The 12,225-nt window shown below is 39.1% G+C and overlaps 1 protein-coding gene across 2 annotated transcripts in view; it reads left to right on the top strand.

Annotated features, from left to right (window-relative positions):
- The window catches only part of LOC140234072 (stathmin-like), a 47,957-nt gene that overhangs the window by 15,570 nt on the left and 20,162 nt on the right, over window positions 1-12,225 (top strand). For both annotated transcript variants that reach the window (XM_072314153.1, XM_072314151.1), the window contains exon 2: window positions 703-969. In XM_072314153.1, coding sequence (XP_072170254.1) covers window positions 960-969 — 10 coding nt within the window. In that variant the 5' untranslated portion in view covers window positions 703-959. The remainder of the gene's footprint in view (window positions 1-702; window positions 970-12,225) is intronic.

Genomic DNA, 12,225 nt, shown 5'->3' with positions numbered 1-12,225 from the left:
AGACTTGTATACTTGATGTCAACGAAAAATACAGGAGAGAAAGGGAAAGAGAGAGAGGAAAAGAGAGATAAAGAGAGAGAGAGAAAAAAAAAAGATCCAGAGAGAGCGAGTCAACAGGAAAAGTATACTGTCTGTATACACAGAAATTGCTTTTGAACAGTAGTTAATTAAATGATTTTTCATGTTAATTGCATGGCGTGTAGTGTCTATGCAGAGAGCATCTCTGGTGGATACACTGATAGAACTGCTTGACATTCAACTCTACACTGAGTGCCCCTCCTTCATCAAGCCCCACCCCTGTCGTGCAATCTTTAGGTCTAATATCTGGCTAAGATGTGGGGGGAAAATTTGGGAGGCCATAAGCAGTGTGTTGTTTCTTTTTCCCCCTGATGAACTTGCCTTAAACTCTCCATCTTTCTCACACACATTCACAAATGGACACAAATGAAAAAGGACATAAAAAGCATTCATGAATACACACACACATGTGGCCCGTGGGTGCTGGCACAAAATTGCAAATCTCCGTTTCCCCGCAGTGACCACGCTGCCTCCTGAACGTAATCAGACATGCTGATGAGATGCGGGTGTCGTTATGACTCAGACTCGCCCCTCAGCTCTGCTCGCTCTCGCTCCTAATGTACGTGTACACTCCCTTTCTCCTCTCCCGTCTCCCATCTCTGCTCCTTCCGTTATCATTTGCAGATCACTTCGTTGAGCAGGAAAGGTGTTGGCTGCCACTGCCTCGTGCGGAACCGCGGACGTCGGCGAGAGTTTTCTTGTGCCTTATTCTCTGATCCTCAATTGTTCCCTCGTTTGGCGTGACGGTGCGTCTCCCTACAGTCGCTGAAAACTAACGTCTGCAATCGAGCTGTTTGGTGCAGTGAGGAAAATCCAGCGCAAGCACGATCCTGTAGCCCCAGAGACCAGCGCCCTTTTTTTCCCTGTAGATCAGCTTCAAGATGCCTTCAGGTAAGAACTTGATTGAGGGTCAGCGATTCCATTGGTTGGTAAAGAACATTCATGAGCATCATATTTCATAGAGTGTGATGTGAAATAATGTACAGTGTAGCTTTTCTGTAGGATGATCTGTGTGCTAACTGTTGGGGTGTATTTCAGCGTGGATGCATGTGTGTGTATTGATTTGTCCATCGTTCATGTATAATATGGGGAATACTAAGTATTTCATTTTTATTTGATTTTATGTATGTCTGAGTGTTTTTGTACAAAGTTTGGTATCCTGTTCTTATGTAATATGAAGTTTTGTGTGCACAATGCTGTGATTGAATCCATTTTGATAAAGCCAGATGCCCTTGAATGTACAGATGTGATAGTATGAAAATTCAAGGAAATCAAAAAAGAAGAAGAAGAATAGAATGCAGGACAAATGAACAGTAATATCACAGGCAATTCATTAACTTGCAAATTTAAGAATTGATTGAAATTGTCAAAAAAAATGTTTTACATGTGTAGTCAAATTTCAGGTTTCACATTTGTTTAATAACTGATGCCATATAAAGAAAGGGAAAAAATACAAAACTACAAAGACTAAAATTGTTTAGATTAAAATGGTCTAAATATTACATTGACTCTCAGATAAAGGGCAAGGCCATGATCAACACTCTTTTAATACTATCCTGTTGTACTTTTCCCTGCAATGTGCAATGGATATTAAAGCCACACTTGGTTCTTGTGAGAAACCATCGCCCTGCATGAAATATCAACCTTGATCATACCTGAATTGGAATGGATTTTCAGAACATCATGCTTGCAAAATACACTTCATTTTTGTTCTCATATTCATCACATCTTGTATGAATGCTTTATGCTATCCACCCTTAAATTTAAAAGAGGGTAGAGCACATGGTACGTATACACAATGTTATGGCTGTGCAACATGTAATTCTTCTTTTTTTTATATAAAAAATTGCAATACTGATACATTGTACTTGCCTATCACTCAGTCTGAACCCCCCCCCCCCCCCCATTTCAAATAGTGTGTTCATGATTTTAATATCATGGATGTATGTCATGTTTAAGACCCCGCAAGCGTTGTCAAGGTATCGGACATTCGTTTCCGAACATGTATCGGTGTGTGACGCTCCTGCGAGACGCAACTTTTAGGATTCTGACACAGGGGGCCCCGCTCGGGTGGCGAGGCGGCAGTGAGTGTGCGTGAGAAAAATGGCGTGACTCATCACAATCCGCCGCCGCCATGAGACAGCGCTGACTCATGTTGATTTCACTGGACCCGCCGGAACCCGGGAATGACAATGTCCCGCACCTTTCCTGGATATCTTCCACGAAAAGAAGAAGAAGAAAAAAAATGTGTCACCTTTTTTGCGTGTAAACAAGACAACTTTGTGATGGGGAAGGGGATGATGGTAAGAAAGCAGGGGGCAGCTGAGCAAAGAGAGTTGGAAGAGAAACTTGAGAAAATATGCAGTAAGCCAATTTACAGTTCCACTGAGTGCATGAGCAGAAAAGGTCAATTGTACAGGCAGGCATGTTTATTTTGGAATTCACTTCAATGAGCATCCCTGGTGTAATGATTATTCATGTAACACTTGTAAATGGTGCTTACTAGCACATTCACCTGACAGCAAGCCTGTTATTTTAATAGCAACGTTGGTAGAAAGACTTTGCTTGTAAAATGCATTCATAAGAAAACAATGACATGAATGCCTGCTGAATTGCCAATTGACAGACCGTTCTTGTCACCTGTGTTGCACAAGTTCATTCTTTATTTGAATGTGAATTATCCATAAATTGTGAGTATGCTCATGCATCATGCTGCTTTGAAAAAGAGTGAAGTGCCTGATCAGTGAGAATCAGTGGGAATGCTGGGGGATGATTGTTCCAATCCTTGTGGGATTCATTTAAGAGTACATTATATATTATCTATTGTTGTGTGAAAATTATTTGCTTCAGAATGGTCTCGTATTCAAGTAATGTGCAGTTCAATGTTTCAAGGTTTAAAGCATTCCTGTACAGTGACGGGATGATCGTGCACATTACTTGAATATGAGACCATTCTTAAGCAAATAGTTTTCACACAACAATAGATATATAATGTACTCTTAAATGAATCCCAAAAGGATTGGAACAATCATCCCCCAGCATTCCCACTGATTCTCACTGATCAGTTACTAGCCATCCCCGTTAACAGGGCAGAGAGACAACAGCAAAAAAAAAAAGAAAAGAAAAAAAAAGGCTCTTGGTGCTGATGAAATACACTTTTACTCCACGTCACGTATTGCCATTAATATGGACCTCAAAAACGGAAACTGTATCACATTTAATCATCATTTCAATTTGTTATAACTCATTCATGTGTTGAAAGAGAAGGTGTTTTGCTCTGAATATCCAGTTGAAAGTGACATCTGTTGGAATCCATGCATGGGGGGATGTGGTAATTGAAAGAGATTCATCGGAGGTGTGCTATTTGGGTGCCCAAAATTAATTTGACTGTGCAGTCGTGGCTTCATTGATGCAGAGTCGAGCTTTTGCGAGGCTGGCTACTATGGAAACCCTTGTTTTGTTTCTCAGACACGGAGCTGACCCAGGGATTTGCACTTTTTGTGGGCATACCAGTGGCCTTGTAGTTGATCTATAGATAGCCACTGCCTAATGGCAGTACGGGAGATGAGCGGGGAGAGAGGGGAACAGAGAGAGAGAGAGAGAGAGGGTGTGTGTGTTTGTGTGTGTATCATGTGTGTGAAATACATGAGCAAAGAGCTCAAGCACAAAGGAAATGGGGGGCGGGGCACTTTAACAGGCTTACGGTACATGTGTGCATACAACCTTGAAAGAAATGTGCAGCTAAAGGAGTGAAACAAAGGAGCAGGTGGTGGTGGGGGGGGGGGGGTTCAGGGAGGGGGAAAGCTTTGTCCATTGAGATCTTTGAACATGGACAAAGGAAGCAGATTATTCTATCGTGTCCAGAGAATGAGACAAGCAGTCAGATGCATGGAGGTATTAAAGGAGAAGACATAGATAGAAACAATGTAGCTAGACAGGCATATCGTGTGACATACTCCCCCCCCCCCCTCAAAAAAAAAAAAAACAACAACAACAACAAAAAAACAACAAAAAAACAAAAAAACACACACAAAAAACACAAAAAACAAAAAAGGCAACAAAACGACGACAACAACAACAACAACAAAGAGAGAAGACAGAGACACAGTGAGGGACTTGATGACCAAGAACAGCTGGAATGGATGTCAAGCTTTATACTTTTAAAAGAAAGTATACAGTATGATATTTTATATGCCAAATATTTTGTGAGGTTTTTGCATAAATTTTCACAAATTTTGCAAGTCCAATGCTAGTCGCAAATTTAAGGACATTCGAAACTGATCTGGATATGAATGTGAAGTGCAGGACTCGTTGCTCCGTTCAGAACTGTATTCTACCATCGCAAATTTAACAACTCGCGAAATTGTCGGGAAGTCCTGATAAGCAAAATATTAAATTTGCTAAATTTATGGGATATACAGTAGATGACTGGGTTGAGAGAAAGAGAGGCTTTTTTAATAAAACAGGATGACCTTGAGATAAAAAGACACAAGGGAGAAAACAAAAGAATAGTTGGTAAATTATTACAAGATTTTTTTTTGCAAGTACACCCCTGAGGTACGTATTTATAGCGGCGTTGTTTTAAAGGACATGTTAGAAAGTTATCAGGGGGCGGGATGGGGTGTGAGAGAGAGTGTTGTATATTGATATAAAACTAAAATAACACGAAATTGTAAAGATGTTAAAAAGGAAGTGCCAGATAATTTTATGAGCAATGATATGATTAGATCAATACATAGATAAGATATGGAGATATACTAGATATATATACATAGAGAGAGAGAGAATATAATTCAAGCAATAAGAAGAGAGATCTGATGCAGAGAGCAGAGATAATGGAGAAAGAGATAAAGAGATATTTTAATCTAACAGGCATCATATTCTCCTGGGCACTGCAAGCCACTTTTGACGTGAGACTTTCATTAGGGGTGGAAAAAAAAGTGATTGCTGAAGGTAGTCGTTGTGTTGAGTCGGGGAAAGGAAATGAGTCAGCCAGTGAAGCGTAAATGAAATACGCGGCTTGCGGTTTCCCACCCCGCTATCTTTGGAAGATATGAACTCAGAAGTGATACCCGACCACCCACAAGAACAGTATTCTGAGAATTCACTTGCATTTCATTTTCATCTGATTTTCAATTCTTTTTTTTTTCTTTTATAAATCCGTAGCCTCTGGGTGTGTACATTTTGCATGTGTGTCTCTGTGTGTGTCTGTGTGTGTGTGTGTCTGTGTGTGGTTGTACATGTGTGTAAAGTGTGTGTGTGTTCAGTACATGCATACAGTGTACCTCGACGTGTGCGCATGCATTATACATCATGACAGTGATTGGTGCAATTTGACGTGAGGTTTATCAAATTGCAAAGTGGTAAAATGTATCATTGATATCAACTCGAATGCCATTTAACTCGATACCCAGGGGGAAGTGGTCTGTCTGGGACAAAGTCCTCTGAGATTTGAGAATCCTGCGGAGAACTTGTTACACTGCGTGGGCTCCACACGACTGATGGAAGATGAGGCCTCTTGTGGTACTCTGTCTGAGCTGCTCATACTGATTACCAAGATGGAAGCATATCGACAAAAGCTCTTAACCCATTGAGGAGGGGCCGACTTGGCCACAACACGCATTTCCCATAGACACTTGCCCGAGTATCCTCGGGACTCGTCTTCAATGGGTTAAAGGCACATGCTGCAGGGCTCCCCTTTCATCCATCAAGCCTAATCTGTAGATGACATTTGATACAGCACAACAACAACAACAGCAATGATAATAGCGACAACAGCAAATTAAGCTTTTATTCCTCAGCTGACCTCCACCCCTTTAGTGAAGAGTTACCACCTTGTATACTGTGTTTGTATTGCTGCATACCCACAAAATGATTTAATACTTAAATTTCTTATTCCTTTTACCATACTTTTTTTTTGTTTTTTTTTGTGAAGGAATAGACTCCAAAGTAATGGAATGAGTATTTCTGACCCAACGGAATTCAGACTACATGTATCTGCTGACTAACATACAATGTTGTGAAAAAATTTATTTCCTGTCTAATCACTTTTTCTTGCAGTGCCTGTCTGTGACATATGAGTCACTGACGGTGTCATACCAACGTTTGTTGTCTTCATTTAGTTTTGTCGATGCCTGCATTATTCACCGATGACTAAAGCGAAAAGTAATTTGAGCGATTTGGTAGGAATTACATCAAGGTTCACAGCAGCACATTATAAAGCAACCGCAAGGACTGCTTGCCACTACTGTAGTTAAATTCTAATGTAGAAGGTCACTCGAAATCAGTCAATGAAAACAACACCTCAGGCAGAATGAAAAAGTTGAAGAGCAGGGATATAGCATACTGATAAAGAAGAGAAGTCAGTGTACAGTTTTCATTTTTTTTTTTTTTAATTTTGGGTTGTCGAGCAACATGACATTTCCTGGTTGAGGTAATGTCTTGTATGGATTTTGAAGCATTTCTGTATGAAGAGATATGTACATCAAGATTAAACGAATCAATGCCGAAGTAAAATGAGAACATAGTTTGCAAACATTTGCAATCATCATTTAGATATTAAACAAAACAAAAGAGAAAGCATCACTATACACCCTGCCAAAACAGTAGTACATGTACAGTGTACACATACAGTTTTGTACTACATGGCCAACCTTTGTTTGACATTCAGCTCTAGACAGGTTTGGTGCGTGTGTGTGTGTCGGGGGGGGGGGGGGGGGAGGGGGAGGGACATTGTTTTTCTTTTCCATTTCATTTTCTGCAGGGTGTACCACTTATACATCATTGGAATTCAAATGACTTTTCTCTTCTTCTTTTTTTTGAAATTTAGTAGTGTATTGCTTAAAAACGAAACTTTCCATTGGAGTTGTATGAGATTTTGTTTTTCAGAATGTCCAAAGCTTTTGTACGTACTTGTAGTACAAAAGTGATTGTTGACTTGATGTGCAAGTCCTGACCTTTCTGTACAGGTATCTTTAGTTAATCAAGCAATGTTCTTAATAAGTAATGAGCAGAGTCCCATAGTAGCTGTGGGCAGAAGCAGGACTGTGTAGAGACTGCACAGTTGGCATGTCATGGTTCAAAAAAACTACCATTATTACTTTAAATAGAAATTAGAATTTAGATGTGAACTTACATGTAGATTCTGCCAGAAGAAGATACGTGAATGAAAGTGTACGGTTACTACCATAGCTAAAACAAAGTCGAGCATAAATGGCTACAAGACGTGATACACGGTGACTCGCTGCAGTTTTTACGCAAGTGCTCTTGAGAGCACTGGGTACACCCGGAGACGTCAGCGGCCGGCATCATTTGCATATTTTGCTAGACAGCCGACTCTCGAGAATGACTTTCTTGGCGGAAGAAATGATGTGGGGGCCAGAGACAAAAACGAGGGGGCGCTGGATGTTCCTCGTGCATAAGTTTGCCATTCAGTCGATGCGTGAATGGAAGTGAGAGAGAGAGATGGAGAGGGAGATATACTAGTAATGCTACAGTATTTCAATTGGGTCCGGTAGTTAACCTTTGACTGTAAGGAAGGGAGGAGCAAAGAATATCCAAAGGTGTTGCCACAGAATGCCGCTAATGGCAGGGTCTGTGATCTCCTGACATTGGTATTTTTGTGTGAAACATGCAACGGCTTGCTGAAATGGAATTGCATAATAATGTGTGCATGTTATATTCTCATAACACTGAAAAAAAAAATGGAAGAAATTAATTTGAATTCTTTCTTTCATTTTTTGGTCACACTTTTGAGATACAAGTGTTTGTACAACTGGTAATGTATACATCTGTGCAGTAGTAAATATTTAAATGCTACTATTTCAATTGTCCTGATTGAAGAAACAGAAACAAATCAGAAACTGTTTAAAATTGTCATGGTTATCAAACCTCAATAGAAATTAATTATATTAAACTTTTGCATACTTACAATCCCTTCCCATGCGACATTTCTGTGAGTGCAAACCCCTTCACTCTGAAAGAAACTATGGTATATATATAAATTTCACGCTGTTCTTGAAAGTTAATTTGCAAAGCACTATGTAACCTCTTATCGCTGAAAGAAATTAAGTTTTATGCAGTTCTTGATTTATTTGCAAAGTGCTATGAAAGTAGTACGTATGGATGATATGGGCAAAAGAATCATACATAATACTATGTTTGCCCACCCTAACCCAATACTTACATACAAGTGTAAACACACATTGTTACAACTTTTTCATACCCAGGGTTATGCAACATGATGCACACAGACACGTACGCTCACACACTATAAAAGAAAGCACCTTGCATATCAAGCAAACTGTGGGCGGGGCTCATACAACCATTTTGTTTTTATGGTTAGCCCTGCATGTTATAGATGCATATATAGTAGGGTAAATGTTAATGCTTTTTTATCGTCTTGCTCATTTTTATTATATGCAAGAAAAAAAGAATAGCTAAAAAGAACAACTTTTTATATTCTTCTCTATTGAATGCTTTTGTGTTATACCGACATTCAAAGTGCTGGGTTTAAATGTTTTAAAGGGCATGTGCGTGTATTTTATAAGTGCATGCTGTCCCTCTCTGCTCTTGGGAAATCAGCTTCATTGCATTTTATTCACATTACGTTAGATGGGCCTACACTACCCTTTTTTTAGATTTGTGAGCCCCTCCCTCTTCCTTTTGCCATGACCTTCCTATGAACCCATTCTACCCGTGCATTCCACACCTGCGACTTCAGAATGTTCATTATTCAGAGTGGATTTGTGTGTGTGGGGGGGTGGTTGGGAAGTGGTTGTTTACGATCAAGTAAAGATGTAGAGTGGTTTTGATGCTACTGAGGATTTTAGAAGCTTTTTTTTTCACATTTTTATGCCTCCGCCACGAAGTGGTGCCGGAGGCATTATGTTTTCGGGTTGTCCGTCCGTCCGTGCGTACGTCCGTACGTCTGTACGTCCGTACGTCCGTACGTCCGTACGTCCGTACGTCCGTACGTCCGTCCGCTTTCGTTTACACGATAACTTGAGTAATATTGACTGGAATTTTACCAAACTTGGTCCAAGTATAAAGTATGATGGGGCAATTATTTGATTAGATTTTGGGTGAAATTGGCCAAAGGTCAAAGGTCAAAGGTCAAGGTCAAATCGTGAAATTGTATCCGTTTACGCGATAACTCAAGACTGGATGGAGCAAATTTCACCAAACTTTGTCAGAGGATGATGTATGATGGGGCAATTACTTGATTAGTTTTTTAATGAAATCGGACAGAGGTCAAAGGTCAAAGATCAAGGTCAAATCCTAAAATTTATCTCTTTATGTGATAACTCAAAACTGGATGAAGCAGCTTTCACCAAACTTGGTCCAAGGATGATGTATGATGGGACAATTAGTTGAGTAGATTTTAGGGACATTGGCAAGAGGTCAAAGGTCAAGAGGTCAAGGTCAAATGCTAAAAATGTTGCTATTTCCCCCATATCTATGCAATGCCCAAAGGTATTTTCTTGAAACTTAGTGTAGACATGTACTACTGCGTAAAGATTCTCCAGAGAGAGTTTCATGTCATAAGGTCAAAGGTCAAAAGGTCAAAGGTTAGGTGAAAATGTTGTAATATCACTTTTCTCGCAAATGGTTCAATGTATCTTCATGGAACTTGGTACATACGCATGTACTGACTGGCAGGGATTATCTAGGGAATTTAGGGGTCAGGGGTCAATAGTCAGGGGTCAAAGGTCAAGGTCAACTCCTCAAAATTGTTACTATTTCCCTCATATACTAGTATATGCAATGCTTGCATTATTAGTTTAAAAACTTAAAGGGACTGTACAGTACTGGTTGAGGTGGGGATTCATGTTTTGAACATTCCTACAACGAGATAATGAGAAACCTCTTATGAAATATGACAGAGCATGTAATTTTCAGAAGGATACAGCATCTATTTGATGAAAATTGGTTTTCAAATTGCTGAGATATCCAAAAAAGTGATAATAATAAAAGGCGACAGGCCATGCCTTTTATTAGGATCTCTTTTTTTCAACTTGTTTCTGGATATCTCAGCCATTTCAAAACTGATTTTCCATCAACTAAACTTTTGATACCCCTTAGAATTGCATGCTCTTTAACATCTCATGGAATGGTTTCTGAATATCTTGCAAAATGTTAAAAGCTAAATCCTCACCTCGACCAGAACTGTACACACCCTTTAAAGGGTGTGTACAGTTCTGGTCGAGGTGAGGATTTAGCTTTTAATGTTTTGCGAGATATTCAGAAACCACTCTATGAGATGTCAAAGAGCATGCAGTTCTAAGGGGTATCAAAAGTTTATTCGATGAAAATTGGTTTTGAAATGGCCGAGATATCCAAAAACAAGGTGAAACAAAGAGATCCTAATAAAGTTGTGGCATGTCGCCTTTTATTATTAGCACTTTTTTGGATATCTTAGCCATTTGAAAACCAATTTTCATCAAATAAACGTTGAATCCTTCTTAAAATTACATGCTTTTTCATATTTCATAAGAGGCTTTTCATTATTTCACTTAGGAATGTTCAAAACATGAATCCCCACCTCAACCAGTACTGTACAGTCCCTTTAATATATACATGCATTACCTAATGGAGATTCTCCGGGAAATTTCCAGCTAGAAGGTCAAAGGTCAAAGGTTAAATGTCAAAGGCCAGGTTTCAATGCCCCCCAAATAATCTATTTTGTACTGTAATTACAGTCTTTCTTCATACCTTGGAAATTACTCAATGCATAAACTTATAAAAGGGTCCATCAGAAGTCAAGTAAAAATTCTCAATTCCCTAAATATTTGTACCTGCACTCTTAGACAATCATAGCAAACCCAGTTCAAGGAAAGTGAACGTTCAAGATATTTCTGACAAACCTGTCATTTCAATATTTTGCCAGTTATGTGAAACTGTCATCACACATTGTGAAGACATTGTACTATACACCTATTTGGAGAATCATGCATTATGGCGGAGGCATCAGTCGCCATAGCGACATTTCTAGTTAATTCATGGCATGGAAGCCGAGCGGTTTTAGTCAAAGAAGTAATTTTAGCAGGATTTCTGCCGGAATGTAATTTTCTTTTGTAAGTGTGTCAAAAAGGTAGATTGATTTTGACACTTTAATAATCATTCATAATATGATTTTTCTGGTTTTTTTTTTTTTTTTTTTTGCCACATTATTTAAATTGCTGATTTGAATGTCAGGAGAGAGGGACACTTTAATAGATTAGGAAGCTTTCAAGAGTATGCATATGTGTGTTTTCATTTTATTATCATTTTCATAAATACTGCAAGGGATCCTGTGTGGTATTACTGACATTGATAGTGGACAGTGTACACATAGAATTTCTGAATGATGTTAAAAGTCTTTTAATACTTATCTGCAGATTGACACCCTCATATCTAAACCAATCTCTTGCCACTGGACTTTCAGATCTGGGCCCTGTTTTATCAAAAGATGTAATCAATTGTAAATTCCCTTACCACACAGGCTGCCATCTATAGACTTTAGAAATCAACTATATAATCAGTTATTACTCTTCATAAAGCAGGGCCCTGGTATTGCCTTCTGTAGTAGCCAAAGAGCAAAAAGAAGCCCCAAATAAAAAAAAACAATCTTTCATACTAAAAACCAGATCCAAAAAACAAGTGATGTCAGTGAACTTTATATTTTGAATAGACCTGTGATTACTTTGCTTTTGATTCATATCTATTGATACAACCTTGCATGGAGTCCAGAGTCAATCTTGTGGCTCGTCAATTAACCAATCATAGGGTGACATCGTGAAGATTAAAGCCTTTATGTAAATTATGTATGAAGGCAATAGCACATTGCCCTGACCTGTGAATGAACCCTCTGTGAGCTGGTCTCTGTACTTTAGTAGCCAAGTCACCTCTCCTCTTCCTCATGTAAATTTAGGCTCTATGGTGTACTATATTGATCATGCTTTTTAAATACACTGCTTGGACTGTAAACAGTACAATGTCGTTTGGTCATGGAATGAATTCACACACTTGAACATGCTAAATTCCATTACGCTCTTGATGGTTCACCACTCACCGCTATTGAGGCAGGGTTTTGGCTTTGTTGTTTTATGTGCTGCTGTGTTTTGCATATTTTTCTTTCAACCAATTTGAATGTGGGGACTTGATTGT

This window comes from Diadema setosum, chromosome 10, assembly GCF_964275005.1.
Source record: "Diadema setosum chromosome 10, eeDiaSeto1, whole genome shotgun sequence".
In the NCBI taxonomy this organism is placed as follows: Eukaryota; Metazoa; Echinodermata; class Echinoidea; order Diadematoida; family Diadematidae; genus Diadema; species Diadema setosum.
Note: the sequence above shows the minus strand (reverse complement) of the source record. Positions and strands in the feature narration are given on the sequence as shown.